Source organism: Amphiura filiformis, chromosome 11, assembly GCF_039555335.1.
Source record: "Amphiura filiformis chromosome 11, Afil_fr2py, whole genome shotgun sequence".
NCBI lineage: Eukaryota > Metazoa > Echinodermata > Ophiuroidea > Amphilepidida > Amphiuridae > Amphiura > Amphiura filiformis.
In genome coordinates, this window is record NC_092638.1 from 6,833,539 (window position 1) to 6,852,713 (window position 19,175).

A 19,175-nucleotide genomic window follows, 5' to 3' on the forward strand; every position below is an offset into this window, starting at 1 on the left:
TTTTGCATAGACACTTTACTTACTAAACATATCATGAAATGTCTTCTACAGGCCTCAGGGGGAGTATGTTTTTCAAATGTAATTGGTCAGGGTTAATCATTTTAAAACTCATACTCCCCCTGTATTATGGCTTTTACCTAAATCTTCCACAACTGGAGTGAGTATTTCAAATGGAAGTTACCCAAATGTCTATTCTATTTGAAACTCATACTCCCTCTGTGGAAGACTTTAGCCAAATCTTCCATAGGGGTAGTGTGTCCTCGTTAGCAGGCAAACACCAACGCTCCCCCATACACACACACACCCCTGTCTGTGTTTGCCTCCAAACGTGGACATTGTGTTTTGCTATCTAACCGAGGACGTGTGTATGATGTTTTCATCGCCTAACCGTGGACTAAAATGGCGGATTTTTTTGTGTATAATCTGAAGCGAATTTTAGCCATCACCCTGCGGACGGTAGTTTTTACACGTATGGTCCTCGGTTTCAGGCAAATAGCGTTTAAAGCATCTAGCATGCATTTGAGGTCTTTTGCAGCAGTTTGAGACCGAGGACAGTCCTCGGTTGGAAGTAGGTCCACAGTTTAGGGTGAAAAATCTTGTGTGTGTCCTCGTTTGTCGGCAAACACGTACGCATGTGTAATCGCCTCCAGACGTGGACGCCGTTTAGGACTATGTGAACACAGCTGTCTGACTCAATCGACATACCAAGGATGTTTTTCCCCATTTTTTGTGTGTATGAAATTTTACCTAGCAATTGCGCTCATTTGCAGACCTCCTTGAACCGAGGACAGTCCCCCATTGCAGAGAGGTCCACGGTTTAAATGTGAAAAACAAATGTGCGTCCTTGTTTGCTGGCAAACACCTACAAAAACCACGACATTACACCTACCTTTCATTTTGCCTAGTAACTTGAGTGCAGCTATTTCAGCAAATGTGATACCACCAAGAAAGTAAACCAAGACTATTTTATCACACGGCATCTCTGGGACAACTCCATTACCCGCTGTACCTACCATTGATAAATATAACAAGAATTCATTATAAAATTAAGTTGATACTGACAATTTGCCATACACTACACCTATCATCCTATTGCCATATGAAATCTCCTAAAATTTGCAGCACACATGGCTTCACTCATGTTGTTTGTTCTTCAATCTTTTACTTATTTATAGTTTTTAAGCATTTTAATTATTGGCTTAAAATATGTGCATTTACCTATATTTTTTTTTAATCAATTAGTAACTAAATTTCACCTAAAATGTGAATTATGGCAGAAAGAAAAACCTACTATACTGGGAATTTCAATTGAATGAACACAGCTTTCAACAGCTGTATTTGACCCAACCACCCTAGCAGAAATTCTATACAGCAAGAAGTGTATCAAAAGTGTATCAAAGTGTATTAAAACTGTATCAAACAGTAATTTAATACAGTTTTGATATACAAAGGGTGTATTGAAAATGTATCAACTGAAAATATAAGGTATCAAAACTGTATCAAATACCACCTAACTGTATCAAAAATGTATCAAAAGTGTATCGAATTTGAACTTAGTTAATTTTGGCCATGCTTGTGGTGTATCAAAAGTGTATTAAATTGAACTTTGCAGTTTTTCAGTGTATGTAAAGTGTATCAAAGTGAACTTTTTGGTGCTAGATGTATATCAAAAGTGTATCAAATTGGACTTAGTCAAATTCTGGCTGTATACAGTGTATCAAAAGTGTATTAAATTGGACTTTGCCTGTTTTTTAGTGTATGTAAAGTGTATCAAATTTAACTTAGTTAATTTTTGGTGGCTAGAGGTATATCAAAAGTGTATCAAATTGGACTTGGTCAAATTCTGGCTGCCTATAGTGTATCAAAAGCGTATTAAATTGGACTTAGTTTATTTTGGGTGGCTAGAGGTATATCAAAAGTGTATCAAATTGGGCTTTCATAAACTGACCTTTTGTAGTGTATCAAAACTGTATCAATAACTGATCACATGTCTAGATAATGACTCATCATTTTCAAATTTGCCCATGTGGCATGTATGCAGTTAACACCAGGATTTGCATTTGGAAATGTACTGTATTTTAGAGCAAATTATGGTGTTTTATTTATCATGATGAAGATACAAACATGCTTGTAGACTGCACATTAGGTTACAATGTAGTTGTAATCAGGGACTGTGATTAAAGAGGAAATATCTGACTTTGTTCTGATAAGGTAAGCTTACTATATATTATATATAGGGCCTCAATGTATATGTATTAAGCATGAATATAGCACATGCCTGTATAGTAGATGTTATTGGTAGCCTTTTTGTCTCTTTATTGAGGGTAACAACTTCAGTGACAAGCACTGCATTCCAAGCAGGCCCTCTGATGTATGTATGTTCCATTTTGGTTGGGTTTTGCAAGACTTTCTCACACATTTATCCTATTTGCGTTGTAATTTTGAGCGTTGATAGGGAAAGTGCATTGAGCTGCTCCGTGATGGGGGAAAGTGCTAGAGGTCAGCATTAGCAGTAGAGGGCAGTGTTGAATTTGAGCTTGATTAGACTAATTTCAAAATTTGACCTTTGACCCCTTCACTTTGGGGTCATTAATGTTTGCAAATATGTTTAGATCATGTAAGGATAATTCTTGTTGAATTTGAGCTTGATTGGACCAATTTTAAAATTTGAAAAACTGTATCAAAAGTGTATAAAAAACTGTATCAAAAGTGTATCAAAACTGTATCAAAAGTGTATAAAAAACTGTATCAAAAGTGTATCAAAAAACTATCAAAAGTGTATCAAAAAAACTATCAAAAAAACTATCAAAAGTGTATAAAAAACTATATCAAAAGTGTATCAAATGGCATGTATCAAAAATAGGGCGGTCCGCTGGCCAGCATTAGAATTGGGCGCTGATTTGATACAGTGACATATTTGATACACTTTTGATATAATTAATATAAAATGTGTATAAAATGAAAGGATAAGAATTTCAATGCTAATTTGATACAGTTTAAATTGGAACGCTGATTTCATACAGTGACATATTTGATACACTTTTGATATAATTATGTATGAAATGTGTATGAAATGAAAGGATCAGAATTTCAACGCTAATTTGATACAGTTTAAATTGGAACGCTGATTTGATACAGTAACATATTCGATACACTTTTGATATAAATTATGTATGAAATGTGTATGAAATGAAAGGATAAAAATTTCAACCCTAATTTGATACAGTTTAAATTGGAACCCTGATTTGATACAGTTACATATTTCATACACTTTTGATATAATTATGTATGAAATGTGTATGAAATGAAAGGATAAAATTTAAACGCTAATTTGATAGTTTAAATTGGAACACTGATTTGATACAGTTACATATTTCATACACTTTTGATATAATTATGTATGAAATGTGTATGAAATGAAAGGATAAAAATTTCAACGCTAATTTGATACAGTTTAAATTGGAACCCTCATTTGATACAGTAACATATTCGATACACTTTTGATATAAATTATGTATGAAATGTGTATGAAATGAAAGGATAAAAATTTGAGCATAAATTTGATACAGTTTAAATTGGAACCCTCATTTGATATAGTAACATATTCGATACACTTTTGATATAAATTATGTATGAAATGTGTATGAAATGAAAGGATAAAAATTTGAGCATAAATTTGATACAGTTTAAATTGGAACCCTCATTTGATACAGTAACATATTCAATACACTTTTGATATAAATTATGTATGAAATGTGTATGAAATGAAAGGATACAAATTTCAACGAAAATTTGATACAGTTTAAATTGGAACCCTCATTTGATACAGTAACATATTCGATACACTTTTGATATAAATTATGTATGAAATGTGTATGAAATGAAAGGATAAAAATTTCAATGCTAATTTGATACAGTTTAAATTGGAACCCTCATTTGATACAGTAACATATTCGATACACTTTTGATATAAATTATGTATGAAATGTGTATGAAATGAAAGGATAAAAATTTAAGCGCTAATTTGATACAGTTTAATTTGGAACTCTGATTTGATACAGTTACTTATTTGATACACTTTTGATATAATTATGTATCAAATATGTATGAAATGAAAGGATACATTTCATTTGATACTTTTTTGATACATTATCTTGGCATTTGATACACTTTTGATATGTATAAAATGTGTATGCAATGTTAATTTGATACAGTTTTGATACATAAAAGTGTATCAAATGAGGGTTCCAATTCAAAGCCTTTTATTTCATACATTTTTCATACGTATCAAAAGTGTATCAAATTTCAGCCAGGGCATAATCGTATATCGCATATTTCAAACTACAATGCGAACGCACAACCTTGGATACAATAATTAAAATACTAACCAATCACAAGTGAGTTGGCATGGTTGGATTACTTCGGCATCACGCACAAGCCTTCATCACACAGTGTATGCGGACAGTCATCATGCCGTTGTGCAACTGTGTTCATTCAATTGAAAGTCCAAGTATAAATTAGGAATGTGCCTGCTCTCATTTACTCATCAATATTGCACTAAAATTGGAGTACTCAAGAGTTGAGGATGTTATATATTCATTCAACTACGTTTCTGTACATGCATGATTAAGACAAACATTCAGTTATGATTTTAGTTGCATTTGGTGTTATTTTTGATCATCAACTTCACTTCAATGCATGGTTCAGGGTTCCATTTATAATCAACCGGCAACAGTTTGGGACACTCGTCTCTCTACATATAACCTTGTTGAGTGTTACACACATGGCTATTCTTAGTCCAGAATCTTTTTAAGAGCTTAACCTAATCTCTCTGCTACCTTTATTTTACTTTACTTTATTCAACTCACAACACAATAGGTGAAACAAATATTGGTTTTAATTACTACATGCGTGAATTAAAGTAAGCGTGTGCCAGTCACGCAATGTGCAACTCATACTTTGCGCAAATGCTCTCCGCCCAACTGAGTGTATGCCATTCTATATCAATCCACTATGTTGAGTGTTGACTATTACAAGCTTAACAAGGTATTTTATTTACCTCTTGCTGACAGCACTTTGTGTTCTGCATATGACGTCCCAGGCAACTGTTTACTGACATCATCTAGCCCTGCCCATCCCCCTCTGGCAAGAACCTGAAAAGAACAGAAATAACCAAACCATGTAGGGTTAACTTGAAATATTATTGTTTGATCAAGTAAAAATTGGTAGATATGGCAAATATGTGCTTAATTAGGAGATGTAAGGACATTATCAATTTAATCCACATAACTTGGACATGTTAATGATTGCACATTGAAGTGCACGCTAGGCAGCACTGGTACCAGACCAAAATCTAAACAGTTCTATGGAGTGTTTATGTCAGTGTTTGCAGTGACTGATACAAATCAAGGAAAATGAAGCTAATATTGAAAATATTAAAGTTCCGAGCACTTCCAAAGGGCTGTGTTTTGATGCAAACCCCATAAAATTGAGCTTCATGCTAGCAAGTTATAGGCACTTTATCAGTTGCTAAAAACAATAAGAAACACATAAGAATTTGAGTATCTTTTTTTGCCAACATTTAATCAAATTCAAATTAGCGACTCATTTTCCATTTCCCTTGATCGCGTCACATTATTATGTGAAAGATTCACTACAGTAATTTTACTTTTCTATTTGGTATCCATCATACCTGTTCTATGAGTTTGGAGCTTAGTGGTGACATAAGCACAACTATGATATACAAATGACATACCTGTTCTATTAGTTTACAGCTTAATGGTGACATAAGCACAACTATGATATACAAATGACATACCTGTTCAATGAGTTTGCAGCTTAGCGGTACATAAGCACCGCTATATACAAATGACATGTCATCTGGATTCTTCAAATTCACCTCACCTGCTTTTGGGATCTGAAAAAAAAACACAGAAAAAATAACAAAGTTTAAAAAATATTTTACGAGCAAAAATTAATATGTACAAGGTTTGTTGATTGGTTTATCATGTTTATAAGCCAACATACTCAGTGTTATAGAAAAATTATCAAATTTGTGTACATCGTGGAACATACTCTTTGCGTGGCTGTGCGTAGTAAGCAGTTGTATGCAGATAGCCTCGCTAATATGGACGCGTAGAGTAGCGTTGTACGCGCGTGTAGTTAGCATGATTAGTCGCGGAGTAACAAGCGTAGTTGAATGTTCCACAATGTACACAAATTTAATATTTTTTCTATAGTAAATCATAACAAGGTGGGCCCTCAAGCAAAAAGCCTGTGAAGTCACTACCCTGGTGGCTAGCAAAATTGTGTCATCAAAGGCAGAAAGATGGTCTCAGGCATGAGAATGCACCTTCCTAAAAATAACTGAAAATGTGCGTGAAATTGGGCAAAAAGTACCAAAAACGGGCTGAAATTAAATAAAGTTGCGGAAATTTTAACTATAAAAAAAACTGAATTCAGTTTTTAAACTGAAAATTCTCATGCCTGTGGTCTCAATGCTGACTTTAACATCAATCCATGGCAGTCCGAGGTCTTACAAAGTGTCACAAAATGTGGACCAATGTAACATAAAAATTGAGTTCATGCCCATGAACAGTTTATACCAATCATCTACCGAATAGGTAGGTATTAACCATTTTAGGAGAATGACTTCATACATCAATGCAGATTCATAACCTCATTAATATATGTGATACATGTGATCCAATCATTTTGATTTATTTGCCAAAACGCAAACGCTGAACACGGTTACTAATATTCAACAGTGGACCTCCGCGTCGTCGGCGTAAATTCTGTTATTGGTCGTCCTGTTTTAGCCTGATCGATTTTTGGAAAGGCAAAATGTAAAAAAAAAATATTTTTGAGGAAAATTGTGTGTTATTTTGTAAAGTGAAGAGATGAAAGTGACAGTTATGAATGAGGTTAATAACTTTGCATCGGTAAAAATGTTGGGCATTGTGAAAAATCTAAACATTTTGCTTTGGACCTCGGAATATTCCCCGGTTCCAAAGGCAAAATGTTTAGATTTTTCACAAAGCCCTCCAAATAACCGATGCACAGTTATTAACCTCTAAACAATGCCAAGGTCGTACCATGCAGTGACTGGCATGGCTGATTTCCCAGGCTGCGTTTCTAGTCACAAAACAAACAAAATTTTACAGAATATTTGAGAGGAGCCATAAGCAAGCAAAATAGGATGGAATATGTTAAAAATTTATTGTTGAGTTGAAATGACTACATAATGAGTACATATATTCAAAATTTTGCTGTTTTAATGGTTAAAATTTGAATTTGATGTTGTAAGTTTCAAGCTCTTATTAAACTCCTATCAAGCTCTTAATAAGCACCAAACCAATAGAATTTCAAAATCGGTCGAATGGAAATGTTAATATTAACACCCTTTTCAAAAACATCAACTCAAATTTGTACTCTAGTGAGTACATTTTTGTATTTGGACTCTCAAAATTTTACCATTCAAGTGTGGGCAGTTAGTGCTGTGTGAACAATATGGCACGGTCCATGTGTAGGGGTGTACATGTATATATGATATCATTCTCCAAAAACAATTAATAACTATTCGGGAGATGCTTGATAACTGATGAAAATTGGTGAGGGCCGATACATTTCAAACCCAAAAACCCAAATGGCCTTTGAAGATTGTGGTTTATTTCGGACAATGCAACTGATCATAAACAAATATAAAACAGGGCGAACAATCAAAATTCTTACCAAGTTAAATTTCTTGCATAATCCTTTGAAAGCCGTCTTCTTGACCTTGTCTGCCAGTTTAGTCTTGACATCTTTGACAGACATCTTGGATACCTCAGCAGTAACCTGTTCTGTGTACAGACCCAGTTTACGTAGATTCATGAAGGTCAGCATCTGCTCATGGCCATGGCTGTGTAGATAGTGAGTTTGTAGGTTACGGAAATCTTTGGTGGGAAGTCCTGGGGGAAAATGTTGAACAAACTAAAATATATATGCAATAATAATAACAATATTTTTCACTGAGGAATGACAAGCATTGGGCTATTCCGGTTGAAATTCATACACCCCCCTGTAGAAGACACCCTATAGAAGACATGACCTTAATCTCCCACACAGGGGGTGTAGATTTCAAATGGAGTCACCCAATCTGGTAACCCCATTTAAAATTCACACTTCCATAAGGTATATTGCTGATAGCGATCAATAGGCAAAAGTGATGCATGCTGGGAAGGAAAAGGGCTCAAATTCGCAATCTCAAGTAAAGAATTTCATAGCTTTTGAGCCCTTTTCATTCCCAGCATGCATCACGTTTGCCCATCGATCTCCATCAGCAATATGCCTTATGTGTGGAAAATTAAGGTCATGTCTTCCATGCGGGTGTGCGGATTTCAACAGGAATAGCCCAGTATACAGGAGATCGTATACCACAGAGAATTGTCCAAGTTTGAAAACCAACAGTGTCCATGATTCCAACATCGCAGGAAAAACCTCCTATATGTCATTGGCTCCTGAACATGTTTAAAGCAAAATCTCCTAAGTAACCAGTTGGCAGTTTTGTTTTAAACATGTTCAGGGGCCACAAACACATATTTTACATTTGTGCAAATGATTTTGAAAATATCAAGAGGAACTCGAGTATGACACAACAAACAAACAGATATTGTTCTGCTGACTTGGTGACCTGAAACTACATACTGTATTGTCTGTATTAAATACAATTTTTCAAGAGGCAGGGGGCATTTGTAAAAAGTGCATTTTAAGCACAAATGTGTTAATTTAGCAATGAACTGGATCATGGGTGTCAATCCGAGGGGGAGGGGGACAATTTTGACAATTTTGGTTGGTTTAAACAGCTTTGGTCGGTTGTCTTCCCCCCTCCCACATTTCAAGCCCGATTGATGCTAATGAACTGGATGGAAGTTGATGGAAGTGGGTTGGCCAGTTTTAGGCTTACTCACACCATGCTCACACAATATGGATGGAAATAAGCTGAAATATTTTAAAAAATGCAAAGGGTGTTTATTATAGGGAGATTGTTTATTACAGAAAACAGAGCAAGGCATGTACTTGATGTGACCAAATCTGGTGTGTATATCTTGCTTTCTGTCTGTTCTCAAATATTTAGGATATCTTCTTATGTACGTTATTAATCCTTGGTGGATTCATTCTTTTTTAGTCCTGTCACATTTTATCTGAAAGTTAAATTCTTACCATTTTGTGTGAGCGATAGTAGACACATGAGTCTGAGAGTTGTGGTAGCTGATTTCTGAAAATAGGCAGAAATTTGTTGTTCAATTTATATACATATTTAAAATAATACATCTTTTAGGAAACAAATCAAAAGTTTGACAATGTCCTATTATTGAAACTGCTTTCGTTAGGAGGCTGATGACCACTCCCTCCCTCTAACATAAGTTGAAATATTGAAAATTCTAACCCAAAAGATCAACTTTGACTGATTTTTAAACTATTTCTTACCAGACCTTTTGATCCCTATAGGACATCATCAAAATTTTGGTTTGTTCCCTTCAAGAAAAAATCTAATATTATGTGGAAATTCAAATACAATTGTTTTTTTTAAATTTATATACAAATAGCTAAATAATACAAATATTAAAGAACAAATGGTCATGTTTTTTAAACTGGGACCCTAAAAAAGGTGGTGCTGTCACATTTTGCTAAATCATTTTGTCCTCTTATTCCTATATTTTTGCTAAAATTCATCATGAACAAATGGTTTTGGTCTTATTTTGAAGATAAATTATTAATCGAATGAATTAATAACAAATATAATTAAACAAATGTATTAATTAATTACAACAGCTTAATTAAGTTAATTAGTCAGGGTGGTGCCGGAAGTGGAGGAGTCGAGGCGGAGGAGCTCTGTGTAATTCCAATGGGAAGTTGGTGTTCATTAATAAAATGTATGCACTTTGTTGCCTAGTAGAAGTGAAAATGCATTTGCATAATGTTAATCTTATTTTTTAACTTTCTATAACTATAATTGCCTAGTTAATCTTAATAAACTTAGTAATTACGGATTTAATAAGCTTTTAATTAATGCAGTGGAATGTGGGTCATGCAATAGAATGGGCTTTAAATTTTGCATGCATATGAAATAAATTTCAATATTGTTTTATATTTGAAATATAAAATAAATCTTCTCAAAGGAGATTATTACAGTCAAAGGATTTAATCTGATGACATATTGATCTCTGGTTATTGTTAAAAGTTTATTGATGTAGGCTATTTGTGCATGTATATGCCTACATGTACATGTACCTTTGTTACTAATTATTCACTGTATATTGATTTTTGGAACACCATATATAGGAATTGGATATTTAAATTTGATATTATAGCAATTCTTTAAACTATATTGAATATATTTTCCAAATTTAATGGCACTTAGTGAAATTTTACATAAATTAACAAATTTAAAATACAACTTTTTTCACACCCTGTATAACACAATGGGCTTAACAAAATATAGTGCAAACTATATATTTAATGAAAGGACTAACTGTGTACATTGCAAATATCAAGTTCATTTTCCAATTTAATATACTATGTAGAAATATTGAAGTGGTAAAGAAATTAAATTTTTCGGTATTTTTCAATGGAATCACCCTGTATATTTTTTGGTACACCCTGTATATCCACTCAAACTTTACAGATTTGCAATCATGACAATATATGCTTTCTAAAAATGTATACTTTTACTAGTTTGGGTGAAAAGTTTTTGAAATATAATCAGAAATACAAAAAAGGAGTTCATTTTTGACAAATTGCAAGATGTGACACAATTGGGTCCCACCTCAAAAAACATGACCAAATATATATGTTATGTTATGAGGAAAATTAGAACAATAACAACATTAATATTTGCTTTATTTGATTTTGCAGAAAATGCAGGAAATTACAGAAAAGCTTGATCAAGCAATTCTTTATTCTTGCAAACAAAATATTTTGACTTCTATCTCATTTTTTCAAAAGCAGTTCAGGGCACAATTTATTCTTATTTTATATTGACACAGACTAAAATATGAGCCCTATATGAATGAAACTTGTTTCTCTTCGCAGTCAAATAAGCAGGCAAGCATACCCACTCTTAAGATGATTTGCATAAATGGACAAAAATTCAATTTTAACGACTACTGGTTTCTTAACAGGAACAGTAAAAGACCTATGGTGTTTAGAGGGCCATTCAAAACGTCAGACAGGGATAATATATAGCTACAAAATATGATCAATTTTTGTCCGCAAAGAGGTATGGGAATTATCACAAATGTCTAGAATCAGTATCAATAAACTAAAAAAAAACATTAAGTGCAGAACGGATGTCCACTAAAGGAGATAATTATATGACCAGGAGCACATAAAACAAGACTTCTGTTGCTCTTTTTAATTCTCAGACAAAGAATGTGCCAAGCATTGTGTCAAATGCATGACTGTGTGTGCATACTTCAAAGAAGCTCCGACCTTAGGAACCGGCTGTTTAGTAACTACACTCAGTAACATGATTGGTTTATTCCTTTTCGAGGAATGCATAGTTTACAGCGTCATATGCATGTGGAATGCTTGTGGATCACTTTTTGCTTTCATATTGTACATGTCGTGTCTGAGAATTAAATATAGCAAGACCAGTTTGCATGCAACTACAGGGAGCTTGTCTGATATTCCAGTTGAAATCCATACATCACCTATGGAAGATATGACCATAACCTTCCACACAGGTAGTGTGAATTTCAAATGGGATTACCTGAATGGGTGACCCCATTTAAAAACTACAACCCCTGTGTGGGAGAATAAGGTCATGTCTTCCACTGAGAGGGCATGGATTCCAACTGGAATGGCTCATTTTTGCAATGTCTACTTTGTTTTTATTTTGTTACAAACTTTTCACTATGGTTATCTGACTAATACAATGCACAACACTTTATACTCTTTAATGGGATTACTGTCACAATAGCACATTTTTTCAAGTAAGATTTCTCTCAAACTTTTACATGTATAACTTTTACACAACTGTACATGAACTAACCCAAAACTAAACCATGCATCAACTAAAATGTTTACTTTTCAGGGCACTGATGTCCTAGAAAATCCAAACTGGAAAGAAACATTGGCCAAGAGATCACTTTTTTCCATTTTTAAACAGTGAAGTCCAATTTTTGCAATGAAGTGTGGAAGGTCAACCACACCACAAACGAAATGTTGGGTCCTAGCCCAACTTCAGCACTTGAATAAGACAGCTATTTATAATAATTATTGTCTCGCATTCTTTAATATAACCTCATTATTTCAGCTCAAAATCTAACAAATTGTGAAAACTAATATTATTTTAGTATTTTGTGATGAAATCTTACATTACTGCTTTCATGCAGTCATTCCAGAGAAGATACCTTACATTTCCCATAATGCATATCTTCTATTTCAATTTCTTGTAGCGATTTCCTATCTAGTGCAACATGTGTGGATAGAGAACAAGTAATGGAAGTGTAATTTGATGAAATGAGGTGATGTATCATTTTGCAAAGGATTCTGGGTAGGGTAAGATATCTTCTCTGCAGTTGTTCTAAGTCAGTTCGGGGGCACTGCTAATTCAAAGACGTCTCTGATATCAAAGACTCTTCAGTGCCGAGTCACCTGACAGTATCATAATTCAAAGACGTCTCATAAATCACATACTCCCTAGTCTCAAAACCCAGCCGCAAAGCGATATTGTGAAGCGTGAACTGGCATAGCGGGAATAATTTTGCGAGTAGGCCTAATCAGCATGATCAGGGTTGTAGCTAGCCCAAGTGCCTGCTAGCTCCTGCTAATTTTACTATCCAATTTATGAATTAAATCGCGGGCTCGGGATACACTCTTTCTAGTGAACGTGAGAAATCGGAGAATGCTAAAAAAAATATTGCTCTTTTTCATATTGAGCTTAAATGCTGCAGAATAACTTTGCTCCCTCGACGACATTTTGCAGACTTTCAATTCTCCGGACACATCAAAACTGTTTATTGGTTATTTTCGGAGCATATATTTCCAACTCAGCCGCGACTTTTAGTTTTAGGCTTAGGGGAAACTGGGGTAATGTGGCCCCCTTTTGCATTTTTACCATGTAATTCTTTAAGTATGAACTGGAGAAGTAAAATTTATGCATGAGTGGATAGAGGCAATGGGTACCTAAAAGAAGTGATAAATATAATTGGAAAATATATTGCAATTTGCATAATAATTAACATGTTTTAGGGGCCACAATTACCCCAAGCGGCCCCTGAACAAAATAAAGAATTTAAAGAGTATTGTGAATCCAGTTCTTCCTGATAACTATTAATAACATGTTTTATAGTCATTGCGATAATTCTAGGCCATTTGGACTGGTTTATTTACCAGAAAAAGACATTTTAAGGCATTTTGTAAAATACTTGTTATTATGCTAATTTTTGCATGCCGAAACTGCGGCCGGATCTGACTGTTCATTATACTTCCTTGTTTTGACTTGAAAACATACTAAATATGTCTTTTTTTTTTTTCAATAATGACCCCAAATGGCTAATTTGATTAACATATAACAGATTAATGACCAAAATAGCTTTTTAGGGGGTCAGATGCAAGTAATTTGCTTAAGACATGAACAGGGGCCACATTTATCCCAAGCCGGGTATTACATAATATGCAAATTTAGCTCATTAAATAAACAATTTTTTAATAAAATTGTTATATCAATGGGAACTGTTATGATTACCTTTCATGTCAAACACATACAAAATAGTCAGTGATGCAACCAATAAGTACCACCCCTATGAATAAAAAGTGGACTTGCCACTTTTTTTAGAGCCATTTGCGATGTCGCTCCGCTAATTAGACCCCCCTCATAAAAATTTTAATGCTATTTGAATATTTTTTCACCAAACAGTAACATAAAGACCACTCTTTCATACAATACAAAGTTAAGTCACCTAGACCAATGCTTAGTATAAAGACACCCTGATAAAGACAAAGGGGCCACAATTACCCCGGGGCCACAATTACCCCAGTCTCCGCCTATATTTAACACTCGTGCACAATAATTCCTTCAATTCAGCCTAAGTTTAGGCTTTTCTGTTTTGCTTGAGGGGGATGTGCTATAATAGGCCTATAGTCATTATATCTATGAAAGATAGGCCTATAATTCCTAACAAATTTCCTGCGGACCTGACTTCTGCATGGGTATGAACCTGCTCAATTAGGCCTATATGGATAAATGCAAGTTAACCTTTTCTTTTTTTGACGGAGAAGGGTGCCTGAGGGGATGTGCTCCCTCAGAAGTTGGAGAATTATTTTCAAAAAGTTATAAAAGGCACAATAAAGTCATTTGGTGTAAAAGTTTACACTTATTATTCAGTATTATTTTGGGCATAACAGATTTCAACGGACCCGACTTGTGAGGGGAATATTATCCTCAAACTAAAAGCCAATTGGTGCATCATTTTGCATTAGGCCCCTATTATTAACTTATTTTTCCGACCATATAACCATGTCATGATAATGCATAATATGTATTTTAGAATGGATTTCCAGTGGATGCGACTTCCCGTCACAAATTTCAAGCATGAACATAATTATGATGTAATGACTCAGAACGTAGGCCTACTCTTCCTCGTTTCTTCTTGTTTTCTTCCTTGTTTTCTTTCCACTTTTCCCCCTTTCGTTTGCCTAAAAATCCCCGGATATTGAAATGAGCCTGGGTAGCTGTGGCAAAACAAAATTTTCAACCCAGTTTTGCTAATATTTTGTCCTGATTTTTGTAACATTTTCGTTCCGGTATTATTGGCAGTTATTTTATATATGTTTTTAGTTGTCGGGTTATTTCTTTCAATTTTTGGGAAATCAGACCGAAAAAGTAGACCTTTTTCTTTTCCCTCCTTTTTCCGCCCTTCAATTTTTGTAGGGGGCACTATACTGCCCCACTGGCTATGCCCAGGCCCGTACGCAGAGTGGGGCCGTGCGGTGGGGCAAAAGTCCTCAAAAAATCCTAATTTACGACCGTAGTGAGCAAAAACATGTGTTTTTTATGTTTTTTTAGTCAAAAAAAGGTCCAAAGTTTGTGAAGAAGGTCCACTTTTTACAAAATCGCCCCTGGAAAAAAAAGAAACACTTTTTCAAAATCAGCACACCGCAAAAAAAACGGGCCTGGCTATGCCACTGCTCTATCACTTCCCTTCCTCTCCCTCCCTCCCTTCTCTCTTTCTTTCTCTGTCTCCCTAATTTTTTTAAGACCCGGGGCTGCAGGCCCCAAAGCCCCACTCTCTGGGCAGTGGGCACGCGCCTGGTTTACCGTAATTTGTTGATCTATTTTGAGCCACCTAATCATAACATAACCCTACCCCTATCAATAAAATAAAAGTGTCCATATTTCTCCGAATTCATCCCATGCACGTGTGCAAGAGTCAGGCCACGAGGTTAGGCCTGAACATTTCCGTATAGGGGCCTACCATTTTTCAAGTCATTTTTGAATATATTTTTGAAAAGTTGCCGCCACATGCGTGCCAAAAAATCGCTTCCCTCCCCCTTCGTTGACTGGCCAAAAATTCATTGTTCCCTCCTTTTTTGCCTTGCCAAAATATTCACTCCCCCATGACTTGGGATTTTTGTTACTTCAAAGCGTTGGATATGGCTCGATTTTGCCAATCTAAGTGTTTTCTGGGACCATTTGTCAGAATTTGCACAGATAGATATGATGTTTGCACAGGCAGATATTTGCTAAACATAGGAAAGCATATTCGATACAGTCACCTTCTTTCCGATATGCTGCATCTAGCCCCAAACTGTAAAAAAAGCACGACGTATGTGATATCACAGACCCCCGTATGTGAAATCACTGACCCGTCTTTGATATCAGAGACGTCTTTGAATTAGCAGTGCCCCCGAACTGAAGTGACACACATGCACTAACCAGGGACCTATATAAAATGTAAATTATACGCTTGGTCCAAATGAATGATTTTGGGCCTATTTGAGATCCATATCAAGAACCTGCAACTAGACACTACATAGAGTTTACATCAATTTGTTTTTATCTAATATTCCAGACAGTTAACTTAGTGTCCACTTATTTTGCTAAACCCTATATCATGTATATTGACATGCAACTAACCTGGGGCTCAATCTTTGTGATTTCCAGCATTTGATAAAAATAAGAAAAACATTACTTAAGGTTGGTCTGAACCCTGGAATTATGGAAACTTTGGGCCTCATAACTTCTAAATTGTTGGTCTAAAGTATATAAAAGTATACATATTTAGAATGGCAAAGACTTGATAAGTTCATCTGTGAGGTCAAATTTGGGCCAAAATGGCACTTTTATTTAAAATCTAAAATAACGGTTTTGGCCCACTTCTTTTTTGTGCACCGTAACAAAAAAATTCTTGGGCCAAAATTATTTTTTTCTTAATTTTTAAAAACTAGATCAAAATATCTAGGACCCGTTTTTTCATTTTTTTGAATTTTGACCAATTTCACCAAAAATATTTGAAATTTGTGCCAAAATTGGGCTTTTTTATGATTTTTTGAAAAATCAGCATTTTTGGACCATTTTTGGCGCAAATTTCTCAAAGTCGAAATTCAAAAAAATGAAAAAACGGGTCCTAGATATTTTGATCTAGTTTTTAAAAATTAATAAAAAAAAATGTTTGGTCCAAGAATGTTTTTGTTACGGTGCACAAAAAAGAAGTGGGCCAAAAACCGTTATTTTTGGGATTTTGGGCCAAAAGTGCCACTTTGGCCCAAATTTGACCTCACAGATGAACTTATCAAGTCTTTACCATTCTAAATATGTATACTTTTATATACTTTAGACCAACAATTTAGAAGTTATGAGGCCCGAAAGTTTCCATAATTCCAGGGTTCAGACCAACCTTAAATTATTGTCTTATACATTGTACAAGAAAATTTGCACATATGTGACCGTACATGTTCGAATGAGCCGTAAATGTCATCAATTGTATTCTGTATTTATTTTACAGTGTAAAATGGGCATGAAAGCACCAAATTCAAATACCTCAATTTGGACCTTCATGTACCTCATTTTACACTGTAACTCAGAATACAATTGAGGACATTGACCTTCATGCTCATTCGTGGCTGTAACGGTCACATATATTCAATAACAATGTATCTTACTTTACATGATGATTACCTACTATGCAGATATTGACTCTTTGGATGGATCTGTCATCTTGCTACCAAAACGAAGTTCTCACGGCAAATGCACACCCAAAAAGTGCATTTTGGGCTTTTCAAGTTTTTCTAGCCTAGCAAAAGGATTTTGCAAAGCGTACACAGTGATTAAAGTATCCGTTTGAAAGGCGTATGCATAAGAAACACACACTTTGGTGGTAGAACCTTGTTTTGAGATGACAATGCAAAGTAGCAATAGGACAAACCTCAGATGGGTGATTCCACTCCAGAAAAGGGAGTGGATGCTATCATAATATCACACCAATTTGAATTGTCACATGTATGCTTTCATCAGTATGCTCCATCATCTCTTCTCAATTTCAAAACAAATAACAATATGCAACCTAGCATGAAAGTTCATCTGTGTTGGTAAACTTCATAATTGGAAATTTAAACTTATGATCTCAACACAAAATTAAGACGTACCTCAAATTTTTGGTCACAACTTTGACCTTCATCAAAATTTGACTTTGACTTTAACCAACCATCTCTCAACCGCGACGGGGTGTAGGACCGGGTTTTGGGGTCAAGTGTCCAAAAGGTCACTGATCCCAAACTTGGGTTGCCAGTCTCCAGATGAAGGTCAAAGTTGTGACTGAAAATTTGAGGTACGTCTTAATTTTGTTTTGAGATCATAAGTTTAAATTTCCAATTATAATATGCAACCTGTTTGTTGAATGTGACATAAATTCTTGCAACTTTGGCTTTTCTTTCATGAACATATCATACTATAATAGTTCATTTGGCTTCCTCAAGACAAGTGACATCAGCGAGTGCTCCATAAAAATCGCAAGCAATGATTCAAAGAACTGACATGCTTACACATGTGATGTGCTGACATCATAACCATGGAGGCCAACAGAACTGTGATAGCAGTTGCATAGAGTGGCAAAAAACATACTAGAGATCAAACCTCGGTGTAGCGATTGTACAAGGCAACCAGTATTTCAGCCCTGGCTAGGGACTGTCCCTAGAAATTTATCTTGAAGTCAACTAGCGACTTATGATCGATATATCGGCAATCGCTTTTGCAATCAGGCAACAGAGGCAGACGTGGAAAAAACATCATCAAAAAATGCTATGGTCATTATCATTATCATATTATGGTCATGCTTATGCATGACTAAAGAAGATTGCCTGAGTCAGATTGGGTGAAAATGTTGACTGGTGAGATCTATAATTCTCCAAACATTTTTGCGAATAAAAAAACTAATATTTTAAAACCATAAATCTGTATAAACAAAGATTATTGTTTATGCGCTGTGGTCTAGATGTAACGGCGCTTTATAAAATAATTGTGTATGTATATGTATGTAAATTAGCTCACCTGCTGGTCTATTTCCTCCTCAATAAATGTAATGCTATCTTTGGTACCAACACCTTCTAAGATACCTAGACAGAAAAATAAGATCAAATAAAAATCATGCAAGCGTCATCAAATAACACCCAATTTATTCCTTGGGACAGATGTTTTAGCACAATGGGTTATTCCATATGAAATCCATACACCCCCTATGGAAGACATGACCTTAATATCCCACACACAGGGCATAGATTTAAAATGGAATCATCCATTCAGGTAACCCTGTTTGAAATTCACACTCTTTGTGTGGAAGATTAAGGTTATATCTTCCATAGGGTGTATGGATTTCAACTGGAATAGCCCAATATTTGGATAAACATCTTTGTCATTTGCAGTGCAATCTTAACTATACAGAATTGACAAAATGACTGCATACAAACTACTGATGATGGTACATAGTTGAAAAGTATGCCCCTTTGCAGATTCTTCTAACAATTTTACAATTTTATACCTGTTTAATTTATTTGTTGAATCAAGTGTTGAATCATAATGCTATTTTCAGTTCACTAATGAAAATGGATTATTCCAGTTGAAGTCCACATACCCCCATGGAAGACATGACCTTAATCTCCAATATAGGGAGTGTGAATTCAAATGGGGCTACCTC

The 19,175-nt window shown here is 35.0% G+C and overlaps 1 protein-coding gene across 1 annotated transcript in view; it reads right to left on the bottom strand.

Moving 5' to 3' along the window:
- LOC140164286 (vacuolar protein sorting-associated protein 33B-like) overlaps positions 1-19,175 on the bottom strand; it is a 43,211-nt gene that overhangs the window by 5,109 nt on the left and 18,927 nt on the right. The window contains exons 14-19 of the mRNA XM_072187556.1: positions 18,533-18,597; positions 9,202-9,256; positions 7,732-7,949; positions 5,819-5,917; positions 5,060-5,153; positions 890-1,009 (exon numbers count right to left, since the gene is read on the bottom strand). Coding sequence (XP_072043657.1) covers positions 890-1,009; positions 5,060-5,153; positions 5,819-5,917; positions 7,732-7,949; positions 9,202-9,256; positions 18,533-18,597 — 651 coding nt within the window. The remainder of the gene's footprint in view (positions 1-889; positions 1,010-5,059; positions 5,154-5,818; positions 5,918-7,731; positions 7,950-9,201; positions 9,257-18,532; positions 18,598-19,175) is intronic.